Source organism: Staurois parvus, unplaced genomic scaffold (genome assembly GCF_062004578.1).
Source record: "Staurois parvus isolate SC_StPar_1 unplaced genomic scaffold, SC_StPar_1.0 ptg000017l, whole genome shotgun sequence".
Taxonomy (NCBI): domain Eukaryota; kingdom Metazoa; phylum Chordata; class Amphibia; order Anura; family Ranidae; genus Staurois; species Staurois parvus.
Window position 1 is genome coordinate 2457159 of NW_028317813.1, and position 19585 is coordinate 2476743.

The window sequence follows — 19585 nt, forward strand, 5'->3', positions numbered from 1 at the left end:
CTCTATACCTCCTACTCTACCTTTCTATTCCCACTTACCTATCTCAAACCCCAGTTTTCCGACGTTTCTCCTTTTTTACCCTCTTCAAGGACATTGGTGGAGAGTGGATGGCGTATGCATACATTTTAGTCCACGCATCGTATTGGCAAAACCTCGTCATCACCTCATCCTCTGTAGGTACACTCTCAAATGGCTAGCACTTCCCTCATTCTCTTTCTTCTCACACAAGAACTACGTGCCCACCACGTTGATATACCATTCCTATTGTTTCTCACTTTTGCAAACTCTGTACTCTGGTGGCCTTCAAATGTCTCCTGTCACGGCCCCCCATTACACTAAGTATGTCTCATTTGTCGTGCTATTACCATGCTGACTAGTTTGCTGTATCATGTATGCCATCACTACTGCACCATGTTGATTATGATCTGTCTTCTCTTACTAAAACCCAATATTCTTTAAAAAAAAAAAAAAGTTTGAACAACACATCATGAAATCCCAGTCTACTTTGAAATCTGCTTGGGAGAGACAAAGCGGATGCAGTGTAGCTACCTTGTGTTTTGTTGCTGTGCTTAGTCTCCATGGTGTATGACTTGTGATATGAAATGGTCTTCCACAACCTCAGTAGAAGAGTTTGGGTGTTCCAGCACCGTGTTCTAAGCCTCATAGCTGTTTCTGTTTTAGATAATGACTGTTTCAACCTACATCTGAAACTGATGATCATTAGCACCTGATAGGTATATCTAGTTAATCATACACCTGACTCTAGTCCAACAATATCCCTGACTCTGTGCAAATGTACAAAGTATGCAAGAATTGATGCTGGTCTGAAGCCAATGGGTAGTCACACCAAATATTGATTTGTTTAGATTTTTCTTCTGTTCACTCACTTTATTTTTGTGAATTTACAAAATGCAAATATATACATTTTTGAAAGCATTCTTACTTTACAGCCTTTTTTCAAAGCTGCCTAAATACTTCCAAAAATCACTGCCTGTGAACAGTTTGCTCTGCCATCCAAAAATGCAAGCTAAAACTGTCATGCCATATCTGAACATGATCCAGAAACACCGCCATCTACTTTAAAATGGTCAGTTGCAAAGTGGAAAATGGTTCTGTGGTCAGACTAATTGAAATTTGGCATTTTTTTTTGCCAACCATCTGCCGTGGCCTCTGATAACAAACCGAGAGGCTACTCCTAATTAGTTCACTTCAAAAGCCTAAATATCTGTTATGGGGGTGCATTAATGCATATGGCATGAACAGTCTGCGCACCTGAAGAGGCGCAGTCAATGCAAAAAGATATATCCAGGTTTTAGAGCAGAATACGCTCCCATCCAGATATTGTCTTTTTCAAGGAAAGCCTTGCAAATTTCAGAACCATACTAAGCCGAATACTACATCTATGACAACTGCATAGCCTTGTAGAACAGTCCAGGTGCTTAGCTGGCCTGCCTGCAGTCCAGGCCCTTCACCAAGTGAAAATATTTGGCACATCTTGAAATGAAACAAAAAAAGACCCAGGACTCAGCAGTTAGAATCCTAGATCAGGCAAGAACGGGACAACACTCCTCCCCCAAAACTCCAGCAACTGGTCTCCTCAGTTCCCAGATGTTTACAGCATGTTAAAAAAAAAAAATAATAATATGAAGAGGGGATGCTAAACCATGGTCCTATCCCAATTTTTTTTTGTTACGGACATCAATTCCCTTTTTCTTAAAATGGTACACTTTCTTGGTTTAACTCCTTGGTGCCGAGTGTATGGAAATATATGGCCTCCTGGGGGCAGGGCCTTGGCATATTTTCATACCCAATGTAAAACAAAAAAAATGTGCTGAGAGCATGCGCCCCCCCCAAGCACATTTACCGGCACCTCACAGAAAGGTCCCAATCACTACTTGTAGTCGGGAGCTTTCTGATCATGTGACCGCCGTGACAGCCAATCACGGCAGTCATATGACCCTAAACCCTGCTCCTCCTCCCAGCATCATAAACCCCTTAAATGGCCAGGAGGCACCAGAGCCAAGGGGTTAAACATTTGATGTTTTCTATTTTCTACTGTGAATAAAATATAGGTTTATGCAATTTGCAAATCATTGTTTTTTCTGGGGTTGTAGAACTGGTTTTTCTCAGGACAAATTTGGCTTTCATTTTGTGCTAAATGGTAATGTATAAATCCAGGGTTTTTTTTTTTTCATTTAAAGGAAAACAAAAAAAAGAAGTTTGAAATGTAGCGGTTTATTTTTTGCTATTTCTACGGCCTACCACCAAATAACCCACTCCTGACAATCACAGCGATACCTCCCATATTACATCATTGTTGAAAAAAGGCAAATCCATTTAGCTCAACTAATATGTGTTTTTTGTACCCATAGTAGGGACCAGAAACAGCTGGCATTTTTTTTTCATCCACCCTTAAACACACTGGCACTAACACTAACCAAATGAAAACAAAACATTTTTAACCCTACCTAAAATACATGGACCCCAACCTTTAACCCCAAAGTTTATATATCTTGTTTTGCTTACAATTCTCTCTTCTAGAATGGAGAAAAAGAGACAGTGGCAGGCTGTACAGTGATCAGGAACCAGTTTCCCCAGTTGCCAATCATTAGCACAAGACCTGGAACTGTCCATGACAGCTCAGTCAGCGTGCTGGGAGTGTGCTCTCAGCACAAACATAAGAATGCATATATCATATATAAAAGTGCTATGCTAATCACAAATCTCAACTCAATAAAGTGCCTTCCAATGTGACAAGGAAATAGGTGAACACCAAAAACAATTAAGTATAAACAGAGTAAATTAATTTGCCCAAAGTTCAGTGAAAAAAAAAAAAAAATCTTTAAAATGTGCTCCACTTCCAGATCAGCAATTCACCACCGTGCAAACTCAAAGGAACATACCAGAGAGCCATGACCCTCTATTATAGAGAAGTTAAATCGGGCCTGATGAAACCAAATACAATGGAGATTATCTGCCACTCCACATTTAGGAATGGGTCGAAGTCTAAACATAGTGAAATCAGCAAGTGCAGATTCTTTTGTACGAACACTCCGGAACTGAGGAAGTGGCATATTTTAGCCCCAAAGTCTTTGGTGTTAAGTAACTAATATACCGGGGATATAAAAAGTCTACACAAAACCCTGTTAAAATTTCAGGTTTCTGTGATGTAAAAAAATAAGACAAATCATTTCAGAACTTTTTCCACCTTTAATGTGACCTATAAACTGTACAATTCAATTGAAAAACAAACTGAAATCTCTTAGGTGGGGAGCAAACAAAAAAAACTTAACTCTAGTGGAACCAATTACCTTCAGAAGTCACGTAATAAGTAAATAGAGTCCCACCTGTGTGTAACCCCTTGGGGTGGGGTTTTGGACATCACAATGCTCCACGGATCTGGCAATGGTAGCGGCGTTCATTGATTAACACCATGGTAATCATTGTTTTACCCACTGCATGAGTTCAATCATAGCTGACTTCCCACGGCACAGGTCCACAGATCTCGGGCTTATCGATATTAACAGAGGCCGATTGTACTTGGTGCGATTGGGCACCTTTTACATGTGAGTGCGCAATTCATTTACTTTGAGATATTAAAATGTTTTGTGGAGTCTTTTGTTTATGAGGTGATGTGATGGTTGGAGTTAAATTCTGGACGAGTTGTGAATGATAGCTGGAATACATCGAGCTGATCCACAGTGTCCATACTGGGACCAAAAGAGCAGTTAAACCAAAACATAGTATTATGTGAGGTCATACTGCTGAAGGTGAGCAGACATCTGGTGGTGGAATAATTGCACATATATACTTTGGAGCACTTGGTGGTTACAGAAGGATGGAAGCATTTTAATGAAGATTGGACTTATTTTATGCATATTTTTGTGATTTCATCATATATTGCGGCACAGTGGCTTAGTGGTGAGCACGGCTGCCTTGCAGTAAATGGGTCATGGGTTCAATTACCGACCATGGCGCCTCCTGCATGGAGTTTGCATGTTCTCCTTGTGCTTGCATGGGTTTCTTCAGGGTGCTCCGGTTTCCTCCCACACTCCAAAGACATGCTGGTAGGTTAACTGTCTAAATTGGCCCTAATATGTGTATGTATGAATGTGAGTTAGGGACCTTAGAGTGTACACCCCTTGAGGGTTAGGAACTGATGTGAATGTTCAATATATATGTGTAAAGCGCTGCGTAAATTGACAGTGCTATTTAAGTACCTGAAATAAATATTGCAGTGCTACACTGCTCACTGTGTTAACTTTTTATATACTTAATTTTTTACAACTGCAATGTGCATAGCGGACAGGACTGAAGCGTGAAATACAGCCCAACCCAGTGTCAGATTTGCTTCTCTTTAACCACTTGTCTCCCTGGGCAATTCTTTTCCCCACACATTAAAATCTGCATGGGCAGGTGGCAGGTACTCTTTATGGAGACATCAGAGTTCTATTAGATCCCCAATGTCTCCCCTTCCTTCCACTGCAGCTACTTAAGCACAGATGCTTGATTAGCTGCAATCTCCACTACAATTGCAGAGGGACGACAGCTACAAAGCAGGAAGTTCCTGGAAGGAATAGATGTTCCCTAATTACCTCCTGCTCTCGTGGGAGCTGTTTACCACGGTCCTGGGCTCCCTGAAGGAACAGGACAGCCCAGGAATCACTAAGACGTGGGGATGGCCACATCTTCAGAGCACTATTAAAAAAAACACCCCAATCACTCATCTAAAAGCCCTTTGCCAGCTCAAAAAAAAAAATCAACAGAAAGCTCATAACTGCAGCAGTGACCTTGCTTTAACCTGTTGTATAACACACCATTTATAAATGTACATTGGTAGACAAAGTTGGTAGCTGCAAAGTTTTGGTTCTTCTATGACGGTTGATGTAAGACACTGTTTTGGCATGATCTGATTGAATCCTGGTCAGATCACATCACAAATTAGGTTCAGTGTTAGGGTACCCAAGTTCCACAGTATCAATCTGGAGATGAGCTTTCCTCTGACAACCAAGTTCCTTGTACTAAGAGGACATCTAGGACTTCTCCACAGCCCAATAGGTTGATTTGTTTTAAAGGACCTTCCAAACCACTGAAAGATCTTCCATGATTCCCAGACCATACTCAATCTTGCCAGGGTAAGCCTGGTCCTGCTTGGACTATCCGGAGAACACCAGTCTTACGCTGCCAAAATGTTGAGTTTCAACAGGCTGCAGTGGAATTAGGCACATAGAACCGCCTTGGAGGTGGAAAAACATCAGGCTAAAAACCTGCAAAGCAAAGAGATCTTTGGTTCCTTGACTGCAGAGTCCAAAACAGCAGAGCATAGAGTCTCAATTTTGTCCAAAGGAAAGAAGACCTTGGACAGGGACAAACCTATTAGGCCCAGCTACTACAAAACAAGGAGGTAGTTCCAGCACAAACATCTAGAGGGTCTACACAGTCCCACTAGATGTTATACCACTATAAGGATCCCAAGAGCAAAGCAAGAACAAGGGCTAACACCTCAGTGAGGACACAATGTGCAGTGGCTAGGTCAAAAGGAAGGGTAACAGATTGGTACTGTTGTGTGCCCAAAGTAAAATACAGGTAGCAAATGTACTGGGAGGATGGGAACATGCAAGTAGGCATTATGTCTGAGGCCAGAAAGTCTCCTGAATGGAGGGAAGCAATGAGCAACTGGGCAGTTTCATACAGAATTTTTTTGTACCCAGTGAAAAGTTGAAAACCTATAGATCCAGTATAAGGCAGACACCCTCTCTGGCTTGGTGGACAGTAAACTGGTTCAAACCTTTAAATCTCCCCCTTTCCAGGACAACGGCTTTAAATCCTTTTTTTCAAAACAGTGTGAAGGTCTGCCAATCTTTGCAGGGAGAGCTGGAATGTTTGACAACATAAAACAGGGCAGAGGTAGAGACTGAAATGCCAGCTTATAGACTGTAGCTACTAAGCTCTGGACCAAATTGTTCCAGGACAAGATTGCCACAAAAGCAGACATTCCCCCTATTTTGATGAGGAGGCTTGGGAGGTACATGACTTACTGAAGAATTGGGTTACAGTCTATGCTTTGGAAGCTTGGTAAAAATGAAAGGCACTCCTCTTAGGCTCATAGGGAACAACTTTCCCAGAAGGGGTTTGTGTCTTGTATTTCTGTGGCAAAAGTGAACTTTTTCCCTCCAGTGACATCCTTGATAAAATAGTCCAGGGATTTGCAGAAAAGGCATACTCATGCAGCCATTCTTTCGCTGAAGCATTATAGACCAATATTTGATCACAAGGGTCCTTTACATATGAACTGAAAGGAGGTCTGATCTGGATATTTGGCAAAAAACATCCAGTAGTTCGTCAACACGAGAGCAGAGCCACAGCCAAGAGCTCCAGTTGGAGGACAGAATGGTCAGTAGGGATAAAACCAGAATCCCCAGTCAAGCCCTTGGACCAGACAGCTAATGTCTGCCAGATGCTCAATGTCACAACAGCAGGTTTACAAATGAGACTAAGGGATTAGGAAAGGCTTTCAGCCTGCACAGGTCTTTAAATGACCCTTTGGAGGATATCACAGTGTTTAAAGTCTAGTTAAGACAGTAGTTAGCTGGGTCCACAAACAGAGACAGTACAGTTTTTTTATGTTGAGCAAAACACTTGGAAAGGGGTGAAGATTTTTAAACAATTTAGGCAATCGCTATATAAAACTGGGCCATAAAAGAAAATGTATAATGAAAGCTTTAGCAGGCTAGCGACCTTGGCATGTGCTCTGCGTCAATAGGGACTAAAATTGTATTAAGTTTAGGAGATATGTTGGTAGACTAAGGGTGGGGGAGATGTACTAAAACTGGAGCATGCAAAATCTGTTAAAGCTCTTCATAGAAACCAATCAGCTTCCAGGTTTTATTGTCAACGCTTAATTGAACAAGCTGAAGTTAGAAGCTGACTGGCTATCATGCAGAGCTGCATCAGATTTTTAAACCTACCCCATTGTTAACCATGTCCTTAATGAGTACAAGGCACAATCCTTGCCTGGTTCGTGCAGAAACTGCTGCAGCTAGAGAAAGGTCAGAGATGTACTCTGAAGGATAAGGTACAGGTGCCCATTTGCAGCCCCTGCATTCTTAGACAACCAACATGGCTGGAAGATTCCCGCTAAACCAAGATAAAAAGCAGAAAACTCCTCTACTGTGAAGGAGGAAGAAACCCCTGAAGGGATTGAGGAGAGCAGCAACTTAAGGCAGGAACAGTGCTCTGGGATTTTAGTTTCAGGACTCATGGGGGTGTACTGCAAATCCCCACGAAACAGTTAGCTGACCAGAAGTCTGAAAGGCCCACAGGACCATCCTACCTTGCACCTATGATCTGTTATAGTAGGACTGCAAGCAAGGGAAACTAATGAGATACTGCTAGAGTAAGAAGGGCCTATGCTGCCTATGAATAGTCACTGGGGGCAACAGACAGCTTGATCACATCCTGAATAATCAAGGTGCTGGAGTAGCTGAGTGGATGACAGGAGAGTGAGCTGTTCCTTCATGTGAAGTCCAAAACTGCACATGTATGTGCCGTATGAACAACCAGAAGGCTGAAGAGACTCAATAAGTGGCACATCTACAGTCACAACATCCAATGGTGGCAAAAAAACAAAAAAAGCCAGCACTGTCTCTTGCTGCCAGACTGAGTCAGAAAGTGATGTAAAAGACGCTCCTGAGATTAAACCCTTAGGGGAACTCAGACCATCACATCCCAGCTCACATATGGGCCTGAGCCATAACTTACCACAGCGGAGGTCCTAATATTTCCTGCAGTGCTCAAGTGGCAGGGTCTGGGGGACCTACCCCATCCAGCAGTCTTCACTCTCCTAGTACGCATGCTCCCTAATAAGGGACAGGGTTTTCCTTACAGATGGACTGCGGCCCTGGATCCGTAAAGCACTCTACAGCTACCTCAACACGCTACATGCATTCTAGAATGAAGTAATAGTTCTAGGGCTAAAAATGGGGTATTAATTTAGGTGTATTTATGAATGAAAACAGATTACATAAACAGTACTGCAGTCTACATTGTCCCTGCTTTTAGAAAGGTGTATTTTTGGCCTAAAATGCATGTTTTAACACGTGTGAAAATGTTTTTTTTAAAATGAAAGCAGCAAAAGGATTAAAGGGAGGTTCTGTTAACGTGGATCACAGGAGCTTGCACACTGGTCATAGACCACTGGTTTACAAAATCCTTTCTCAAAGGGGAAATGTTCTGGCACGCATTCAAGTGGTTCCAGGACCCTCCTTTGTGTCCGCATAGAGACATGAGGAAGTGCATGTAGCAGAAAGGTACTTGCTATCTTTGAGTCTTCTAGAGCTCCTACAGCTGCAGACTATTCCTCTAGACCAGTCTCCAAACTGTTGCGCAGGGGCCAGATGCAGGCCTTTGCTTGCTTTTATCTGGCCCTTGGAGCACTATTTCATCCACTGACACCAATGGGGCATAATTCCCCCCCAATGAAGGGGCACAATTCTACCTAATGACACCAACAATTGGGCACAATTCTGCCTAATGACACCAACAATTGGGCCCAATTACACCAACGAATGGGCTCAATTCCTCTCACTGGCACCAAAGATGGGGCATTGTTTGCCCCCACTGATGCTGGGACATTTGATGCTTTCAATGTCCACAGTCCAGCCCCGTAAAGTCTGAAGGACAGTAAAATGGCCTTTTGTATAGAAAGTTTGGAGACCCCTGCTCTAGAGGCAGGGTAATGCATACTGCATCAACAAATTCAAGAAACAACCCCCTGCATATCCAGGTCAATTGCAAGGACTCAAAACAGTTTCTTTCAAGGTAAAATATGTTAGGACTCTGAATCCCAAGAGGAAACAGGGTTTGCAGGCTCAAGAAGTTCAGACTCTGCTGGTGATCGCACCAGAGCACACTTAGAGCCTCTGTTGGCAGATTGCTTTAGTGACTGGGCACAAAGTTAAGGGTTGACTTCCCAATAACAGTAGGGGTCTCAGGTTCCAAGTGTCGGCTCCCTCAGGGAAAACCAGTTATATGCCCTCTGAACCACTAAGGGAGTATTGGCTGTGGTCACCCTTAACAGCAGGACTGTCTTTTGTGTGTCATTTAGAAGACATTTTGCACCACAAAGCAATAAGCAACTAGGCCCAGTGTGAGGCAATTCCTCTATTCTACTAAACCCAGACAGCTTGTGCTTTTAGGCAGCTTGAGATAACCAAGTCATTGTAGGAGGGAAGTAGAAACAGACCAGAGATCCATGTGATGCATCAGGAGCAGCAGCTGGATCATGCTTCCTCCAGGCTGCATGGCAGGAAAGGGAGTGCGGCACTCAGTTTTTTTGGGTCATACTTCTCTTATGGGTCACAAAAGTGCACCTACTTTTGCTCTCCATTGACCAGAGTCCGCTAATAGCAGGCTACTGTCTATCAGCTAAAATCACAGAGCTGCAGCAGGCTTTAGAAGGATCCAAGCCATATTGTTGGGATCCCCTCAGCTGCTTCTCTTACCTGTTGGCTGAGAGCCGAAGCCAGCTACACCCACCTCATCCTCCAGTGAGCGCTGGAGGGGCAGAGCTGAGAGTGGTGACTGACTGTCATTGCTTTCAGCTCTCAGAGCTGAGCAATTAGCAGTCATGTGATCCCTCACTAGCCTTAGTGCTGACATGGGACAGCTGCAGGATCACACCAATGCACGGCCCAGAGGTGAGTATGTGTGTTTTTATCTATGCCCCAAACTTCATCTCTTACCATTTATAGTGGGAATGTTGAAAAGGTGTCCAATGTTGCAAACCGAGAGGTAGCTCCCACTGCTTCAGCCTAACCGGCCTTACACACAGCCTTCAGAGAAAGGGTCACACCTGGGGCTGTGTCATGGCTCTGGGCCTGAAAAGTGCTCTGCGCTCAACACCGTACACGAACGTCTGTAAAGCACCATAACACAGAGCCCAGTGCCACATAAAATCCAGTGGGATCCAGACATGGCCTTCAATGCTAGGGCTAAGGAGCTGCTGGCCAGATAGCAGTTATGTAGGGACCAGCATAGCCACTTGCTAACCGCGCTATAGCCGAAGGACGGCTACAGCGTGGTTGTCCAGTTCTGGGAGGGCATCATATGACATCCTCTCAGAACATGCCCCAGGTGATCGCCGTGTCCTATGGACACGGCTGATCACGTGGTGTGGTAAAAGGCCAATCACAGTGGCCTTTTACCACGTAATCAGCTGTGTCCAATGCAGTTGCCGGTTATCGGCTGCACTTTCCTCGCACTGTCACAGTGTGAGGAAAGTACTGATGATAACCAGAAACTGTCAAAGGATGGATTGGCACCCATCAGGGCACTGATGACCTGTGCTCATCAGTGCCACCCACCAGTGCCCGTTAGTGCCACCCATCCATGCCGCCTCATCAGTGCCCATCAATATTGCCTATCAGTGCAACCTCATCAATGCACATCAGTGAAGGAGAATAATTAGCTGTTTGCAAAATTTTATAATAGAAACAAAGAAAACACCCAGGGGCGAGTAAATACTACCAAAAGAAAGCTCTATTTGTGTAAAAAAAAAAAAAATTCATATGGGTACAGTGTTGCATGACCGCATGACATGCAACAGCGTTGAAATCTGAAAATTGGCCAGGGCAGGAAGGGGGTAGGAGTGCCTGGTAGGCAAGTGGTTAAGCAGCAGTGTAGCAAGGATTCTTGCTTTAAGTCTCCGAGAAAAATGTTCCAGTGCTGCAGCACAAATCTTGATTGAAGTCAACAATGAGATAATACCGCAAAGTGAGAAGGCTAGCAAAATTAGACTTTTTTCAAAAGCACATTAGCCATCTGCCCTCTTATGACACCAGCAACAAACTGAAGCATGCTGGACAGAGGGCTTGTACAGGGGCTGGAGATTGTTTACCGGTGTCCTGACCTCCTGTAGACAGCAGTAAACCCAAATGATAATTTTTAGCCCTTTTGCCCCTCTCCTCTCCCTTGTACAACACCTCTCCAAGCTATGTGACCTGTATGTTAAAGTGTTACTAAACCCAGACCCTGCATTCACTATATCTTGTCTCCTACAGTACACAGAACATGGAAGTGCAATTATTTTAATAAATATAAACTGCTAAAAACCTTTTCTCATCAACAGAGAAGTCTTGTGACTTCTATCGGTGTCCAGCCGAGCACTGGTTAAAGTTTGTAGGAGTTCTCATCCTGCTCTAGGAGGATGCAGAACCCCTGACCTCTGTCTAGATAATGCTGATTGGCCCTGTGCTGATCACATGAACACTCCCAAGAAAAAAAAAAACCTCGGGAGCAATACATACCAAACTGAGCAAGTGCATATTGTCTCCACACGATATGTCTTACCAGGAGCTAAGGGACACTGAAAGAAGGCGAGGATCAGAGAAGTCAGGAACAAAGCGTTTTTTCACAATGCAGAGAAATAACCCCTTACGTGCCTCAGTGAGTATAACAAGCATACTTTACTACATACACAGACTAATTTTTACAATTGTGGGTTAAGTTTAATTTCTATATCTACCTTATTCTGCACACTAGCCCCCTCATCTCCATCCTGCTACTGTTTGTGACCTGTACATAAACCTCTTCAACTCCTTGACCACTCTATATGTACCCGTACAATAATATATCTAGTGCATCATAACAAAGGTTCCCATGTTGTAACCCCTCAATATCAGGTTTCTTTATTACTGAAAAATTGTGGCAAAAAACAAGATCATTGTGGGGTGTTTACTTTCCAAAATTGGTCATTTGAAGGGTTTCATACTGCCCTATCATTTAGGAAAGGAAAAAATACCAGATGGTTTTGAAAAGCTGTTTTTGAACGTGTGTGAATGTAGCTAAAAGAACCAGCTATGTGAATCCTAAATTGGACTGAATAACCCTCTTAATTCTACATTTATAATGAATGGACATTACAAATAGTAAACTGTATCAAAATAGCACTAACCACTCAACCAGAGCACATGTTTACATATTTACAGTTTGAAAAAAAAAAATGCAATCGTTAAAAAAAAAAAAAAAAAAAAAATCTTTACTTTCCATGAAAGGGTCATGAAGTAGGTTGAGTTTAAAAATGGCTGCACATTTGTTTAGTGAAACACATTCAAAGTTTATGATCACAGTCAGTTTTAGGGGAATTAGGGAACACAGGTCTCGGTCTGCTTGTTTAGTACAGAATGTCTGTAATCATCAGTCCTTTCCTGATATGAAGCTGCCGTTTTTCTTTTGAAGAGACGCAAGCTTAATCTCAAAAGTTCGCTGTCAACCAATGGAGGATTCGAGTAAGTCTGCTTCACAGTGCCCTGGTAAGAGAAAAAAGTGCAATGTCTTTAACAAATCTAACAGTTTATAAGATTGAAAAAAAAAATAAAAATACAAAAAGGTATAGTTAAGCCTATGTGTGTGATTTTTAATCTCTAACATTTATCATAGCCCTGCATATTCTGCTTCTTGAGAAAGATATCAAAACGTTTTTTTTAAGTTGACACACTCCGCTTGTACCACTTCCTGGGTAAGTTCCAAATTTCTACTGCTCGAACAGTAAAGAACCCTTTCCATAAACCTTTAGTCTAACCTCACATCATGGCCGTGTGTCCATTTTTAGGGACTTTAGAGTAAACAGCTCATCAGTTCCTGTAGTTGCCTTTGATTTTTGAAACTGCAATCATCTCTTAAGAACCTCTTCTCTAGAGTTGATAATTGCAGTCTATGTAATGGATTCTTTCAGCCAAGGTCTCCCATTACCTTTTTTTTTTTTCTTTTTTTTTTCCCTTTGCAGAATTCTTCAACTCAACGGCAACTTTCCTGAGGATTGGTAACCAAAACTGAACTTCATATACAAGATGAGGGCAAACCAGTGTTATGTAAAGGAGACGAATATTGATTTATCTTTTGAATGTCTAAGGACGTACACAGTCCAGCTCAGGAGCACAACACAACGAGTGCCATATCAAGCCACATCTGGAAAAGGGAGCTGGGGATTCCACAAGAGGAGGAAGGGGGCCAATCAATGCAATACCATGGTAAGTTAAACATCTTTATAATTGTGATGGGGAAAAAAATCAGCCTTTACAATAGCTTTAATCACATCCTCTCAAGACAGACTAAACTCAGTTCAGCTAATATTTCCTCATAGCAGAGGTCTTTCATATCGCTTATCACTTTGGATGCCCTTCTCTCCACTTTCTTCAGTTTGCTAATTTTTTTGTGATCTGGTGACTAGTGATGTCACACTAATGCTTTGTATAGGGGCAAAGTTACAACTATACCTCTAAATACAAAAAAGTATTTTGCTTGCTTTAGACACTGCAGCTTGGCATTGCATTACTATTTAAGCCTATGGTCTACCAGAACACTCAGATTCTCCTCTAACACTGACTGCCTCAGTTGTAGACTGAAAATTATGATAACTTGACTGATGAGATAACTCAAATGGCAATGAAGGGGGAGGTTTTCATTGCTCGTAAGAGTAGGGCCCTCTTACCCCTCGTACATTGTTTGTTGTTGTTGTACTGTGCCATGTTTTGTCCCCCTATTGTACAGCGCTGAGCAAACCCTTTGGCGCTATATAAACGCGTAGTAATAATAATAATAATTATGGGTAACTTCCATATGCCTGACATTAACTGGAAATCACGGGCAGACTGACCATCTGGAAACTCCGGCACTGCCCGAGGGCCCGGGGTCAGTAGGGGGCCCCATGAGATGCCCCTGGTACCTTTTCCATAGGCTTTTTTAAGCTTGGGCAAGGACATAGGGGCCCCATGATCCCCTATTGCCCGGGGGCCCCATGAGTTGTCAGTCCGCCCCTGCTGGAAATGTCAAACTGCGATTACAAGCAGGAGCAAGGATGTAATGGAAGCACTGAATGGGCTTTCTCTAAAAAAGTTAGTAAAAAGTCCAACCCGAGGTGATCATATTCAAGACCTGCCGGGATCTCATGTGCATTTAAAAAGGATACAGCAGTAACAACTTCACCCAAAACACTCTCCACACTCAACTGCCGTGGGTCTGCTGCTGCAGACTTTGGTAGCAGGCGATAGAGGTGGAAAAATAATCCAGCATTTGGGTTTAGAAATCAAGTCAACCGGACTTTGCCAGCCTCCTGGGCTCCAGTTGTTATACAATGATGATCTGTGAGAAGTGTGTGATGGTCAGAAGTTCTGTACAAGGTCAACATTGTTTAGCACAATGAGCCATTTGGTGTGATGCCTCCGTTACAACTGAACCAGATCAATCGGACCCATGATTTGAAGTGGAGATTGCGAGTTCAAGGGGAGGATTATTGTTATGCCTTATCATGTTTTGGTGAGTGTGTGGTCTGATGGGGAGATTGTCACTCAAGAAACAGTGGTGTTGGAGCAGATCTATACAAATTGTAGAGCCTTTCCTTGTAAAAGATCTATGTGGAGGATTATATCCTCATTACACTTTGGTGGAAGATCTTATTTTAATTTATTTTTCTTTTTTTTTTTATCATTTGCTTTATTATTGCAAGCATGGGAGTTCCCTTCAAAATCCATTCCAGACCAGAAGGGCCTGGTATGGATGGTAGGGGGGACCCCACGCTTTTTTTTATATTTATTATGGTGCCAGTTTTTAAATGTAATTACCGCTTTTTTTTCCCTTCACTATGGCTCAGAGATTCAGCTGTCATTTTCCCCCCAGCTAAAAGAGAAAGTTTTTTTGGTTTATTTCCCCACGTTAAAAGAAACAGTTTCTGTTTAGTTTCTTAAAAGAAACAAAGAAACAACGTTTCCTTTAACTCCAGGGAAAGTGACAGCTAATCCTCTGAGCTATAGTGAAGAAAAAAAAAAGCTGGCAATTGCATTTAAAAATCAGCACGGACATACACTTCGTATTGCGGAAAAAAATTTGTAAACCAAGGTATTATTTTCAATGGATTTTAATTCGTAAACCGAAAATTACATTAACCGAGGCATTCGTAAACCGAGGTACCACTGTACTAATTATATTGGTTCTAGTAATGATGGTTCATTTTTACAATTTCCAGAGACAGAGGTAGCAGAGGAACTGGCTCAGTTAAAGATTAATAAAGTAATGGGCCCTGATGATATTCATCCATGAGTTCTAAGAAAACTTTGAGTTATAGTTATTGGACCATTAACTGTTCTTTTTAACCAATCACTTCTAACGGGAGAAATTCCCCATGAAAGGCAGACAGCCAATATTGTACCTATCCACAAGAAGGGCAGCAAGGTAGAAGCTGGCAATTACAGGCCAGGAGTTTAATATCAGAAGTTAATGGAGTCACTCCTGAAAATAAGGATCATTGATCACTTAAAAACATACAACTTGCTGGATCCAAAGCAACATGGCTTTACTGAGGGCAGATCATGTCAAACTAATTTGATTGGATTTTTTGACTATATTACCAATGATTTGGACCAGGGTGGTGCTGTGGACATAGCATATCTTGATTTCAGAGTATGGTTGTAAGAGGGGTTCACTTGGAACAGAGACCAGTCACTAGTGGTGTACCAAAAGGCTCTGTACTAGGTCCTGTTCTATTTAATCTATATGTAAGTGATATAACTAAATGTTTGTTGGGTAAGGTATGTCTTTTTGCTGATGACACAAAAGGTGTGCAATAGGGTTGATATCCCTGGAGGAGGTGTTAACATGGAACATGATTTGGCATTGCTGAAAGATTGGTCAAAAAGTGCAAATTGCAGTTCAATGTTTCTAAATGTAAAATAATGCACTGAAGGAAAAATAATCCCTTGAGAGAGTACAACACAGGGGGTACAGTGTTGGCCAGCACTTCAAAGGAAAAGGACTTGGGGGTACGGTACTTATTTCAGATGCTTGCAAAATGTGGGCAGGCAGTGGGGAAATCTAACAGAATTCTAGGATGCATCACTAGAGGGGTCACCAGCAGGAGGAAGCAGGTCCTGATTCCCCTATATAGATCTTTAGTTAGACCTCATTTAGAGTATTGTCCAGTTCTGGAGACCTCACTTACAAAAAGATATTAAGATAGAATGAGTCCAGAGACGGGTAACAAAAATGGTGAAAGGTCTGGGGGATAAAACATATCAAGAGCGACTTCAGGAACTTAACATGTACAGTCTGGAGGAAAGAAGGGTAAGGGGAGACATGATTGAAACCTTTAACCACTTGCCGACCGCGCATAGCCGAAAGACGGCTTCACCGCGGCCGGCCAGTTCTGAGTGGACGTCATATGACGTCCTCCCAGAACGCGCTCTCCTGCGCGCCCCAGGGGGCGCGCACCCGGCGATCTCCGTGATCGCTGTGTCCTACGGACACAGCTGATCACGTGATGTGGTGAAAGGCCGATCCCACCGGCCTTTTACCACGTGATCAGCGGTGTCCAATGACACGCTGATCACAGGAAAATGCAAGTGCCGGTTCTCGGCTGCACTTTCCTCACGCTGTCAGATCGTGAGGAAAGTACTGCCGAGAACCAGCAGTTGTCAGAGCGGGGATCGGCACCGATCATCAGGGCACTGATGATCAGTGCCCTGATGATCGGTGCCCAGCAGTGACCCCCGCAAGTTCCGATCAGCAGTGCGCCCACTAGCCCCGCCCACCCATTCCCAGCAGTGCCCCCACCTGTGCCCAGCAGTGCCCCCACCTGTGCCCAGCAGTGCCCCCACCTGTGCCACTCTGCAGTGCCACCTACATGTGCCCACCTGTGCCCACCCACCAGTGCCACCCACCAGTGCCACCCACCAGTGCCACCCACCAGTGCCACCCACCAGTGCCACCCACCAGTGCCACCCACCAGTGCCACCCACCAGTGCCACCCACCAGTGCCACCCACCAGTGCTGCCAGTCAGTGCCGCCAGTCAGTGCCCAGGGGTTGTGCCAGTCAGTGCCGCCAGTCAGTGCCCAGAAGTGATGCCAGTCAGTGCCGTCTATCAGTACCCATCATCAGTGTCACCTATCAGTGCCGCATATCAGTGCTGCATATCAGTGCCGCCTATCCGTGACCCCTAATTAGTGCTGTCTATCAGTGCCGCCTATCCGTGCCACCTCATTAGTACTGCCTATCAGTGCCCTTTAGTGCTGCCTATCAGTGCCGCCTATCAGTGCCCATCAGTGCCGCCTCATCAACGCAAAACAGTGAAGGAGAAAAAATACCTGTTTGAAAAATTTTATAAAAGAAACAAATAAACTTTTTTTTTTCAAATTTTTTGCACTTTTTTTTAATTTATAGCGCAAAAAGTAAAGCGCCCAGTGGCGATTAAATACCACCAAAAGAAAGCTCTATTTGTGAGAAAAAAATGATCAAAATTTCATATGGGTACAATGTTGCATGACCGCGCAATTGTCAAAGTGCGGCAGCGCTGAAAGCTGAAAATTGGCCTGGTAAGGAAGGGGGTATAAGTGCCCGGTAGGCAAGTGGTTAAATACATCAAGAGGGTGAATTAGGTTCATGAGGGCAGTATTTTCAACACTATATCAAAAGTAAAATACACGAGGACATGACTATAAAATGGAGAAAAGTTCAAAACTAATCTCAGAAAGTACTTTCACTGAAAGAGTATATGATACTTGGAATAAACTTCCAGCAGAGGTAGTGAGCCAGTCAACAGTAAATAGCTTCGAACATGCTTGGGACAAGCATAGATCTATACTCAGACGAAAAAAAAAAAAAAAAGAAATTAACTCCACCCCCCCCTTCCCCAAAGAAAAATAAAAACCAAAAAAAAAAAACTCGATGGACCAATGTCTTTTTCTGCTGTCACTCTTCTATGTTATGTTTCTATGTGTGCATGTTTTTATTCCCCAAGTGCATGTTTTATATTTACCAATATCAAACCTCATTTGCCACATAGTTGCTCAATTAAACAGTGCATTAAGGTCTGCTTATATCCTGTAAAGACGTTATACCACTACATACAGTGCCTTGAAAAAATATTCATACCCCTTGAAACTTTCCACATTTTGTCATGTTACAACCAAAAACAAATGTAATTTATTGGGATTTTATGTGATAAACCAACACAAAGTGGCACATAATTGTGAAGTGGAAGGAAAATGATAAATGGTTTTCAACTTTTTTTTTTTTTTTTTACAAAAAACACCTGAAGTGTGGAGTGCATTTGTATTCAGCCCCCCCGAGTCAATACTTTGTAGAACATCCTTTCGCTGCAATTACAGCCACAAATCTTTTTGGGTATGTCTCTACCAGCTTTGCACATCTAGAAAGTTACATTTTTGCCCATTCTTCTTTGCAAAATATATCAAGCTCTATCAGATTGGATGGAGAGCGTCTGTGACCAGCAATTTTCAAGTCTTACCACAGATTCTCAAATGGATTTACTTATGGACTTTGGAGCCATTCTAACACATGAATATGCTTTGATCTAAACCATTCCATTGTAGCTCTTGCTGTATGTTTAGGGTGGTTGTCCTGCTGGAAGGTGAACCTTCACCCCAGTCTCAATCTTTTGCAGACTAACAGGTTTTCTTCTAAGACTGCCCTGTATTTTGCTCCATCAACAACTCTGACCAGCTTCTGTCCCTGCTGAAGAAAAGCATCCCTACAACATGATGCTGCCACCACCACGTTTCACGGTGGGGATGGTGTGCAGTATTAGTTTTCTGCCACACATAGCATTTTGCTTTTAGGCCAAAAAGTTCAATTTTGGTCTCATCTGACCAGAGCACCTTCTTCCACGTTCGCCGTGTCCCCCGCATGGCTTATCGCAAACTGCAAACAAGACTTCCTATGGATTTCTTTCAATGGCTTTTTTCTTGCCACTCTTCCATAAAGACCAGATTTGTGGAATGCAGGACTAATAGTTGTCCTATGGACAGATCCTTCCACCTGAGCTGTGGATCTCTGCAGCTCCTTCAGATTTACCATAAGCCTCTTGGCTGCTTCTATGATTAATGCTCTCCTTGCCCGGCCAGTCCGTTTAGGTGGACAGCCATGTCTTGGTAGGTTTGCAGTTCAATCCATCATCCGAAAATGGAAAAAGTATGGCTCCATGAGATGTTCAAAGCTTAGGATAATTTTTTATAACCTAACCCTGCTTTAAACATAATTATAACTTTACCCCTGACCTATCTGGTGTGTTCCTTGGCCTTCATGATGCGGTTTGTTCACTAATGTTCTCTAACAAACCTCTGAGGGCTTCACAGAACAGCTGTATTTATACGGAGATTAAATTACACATAGGTGGACTCTACTTACTAATTAGGCGACTTCTGAAGGTAATTGGTTCCTCTAGATTTTAGTTAGGGTTATCAGAGTAAAGGGGCCTGAATACAAATGCACGCCACACTTTTCAGATATTTGTAAAAAATTTTGAAAACCAGTTATTTTCCTTCCAAGTCACGATTATGTGCCACTTTGTGTTGGTCTATCACATAAAATCCCAATAAAATACATTAACATTTTTGGTTGTACCATGACAAAATGTAGAAAATTTCAAGGGGTATGAAGACTTTTTCAAGGCACTGTAGCTTTATGTCACCTGAAAACACAGAAAAGTTACTTTTATTCCCAAACCCTAAATCATTTATAAATAGGTTAAAAAGTAAGGGTCCCAACAATGAATGGTCTAAGGTTATTAGTGGTGTA

At 42.8% G+C, this 19585-nt stretch overlaps 1 protein-coding gene across 8 annotated transcripts in view; it reads right to left on the reverse strand.

Annotated features, from left to right (window-relative positions):
- Positions 1-3190: 3190 nt before the first annotated feature.
- ZC3H13 (zinc finger CCCH-type containing 13) overlaps positions 3191-19585 on the reverse strand; it is a 129163-nt gene continuing 112768 nt past the window's right edge. For all 8 annotated transcript variants that reach the window (XM_089678873.1, XM_089678858.1, XM_089678890.1 and 5 more), the window contains one exon: positions 3191-12308. In XM_089678873.1, the coding sequence (XP_089534999.1) occupies positions 12144-12308 (165 nt within the window). In that variant the 3' untranslated portion in view covers positions 3191-12143. The remainder of the gene's footprint in view (positions 12309-19585) is intronic.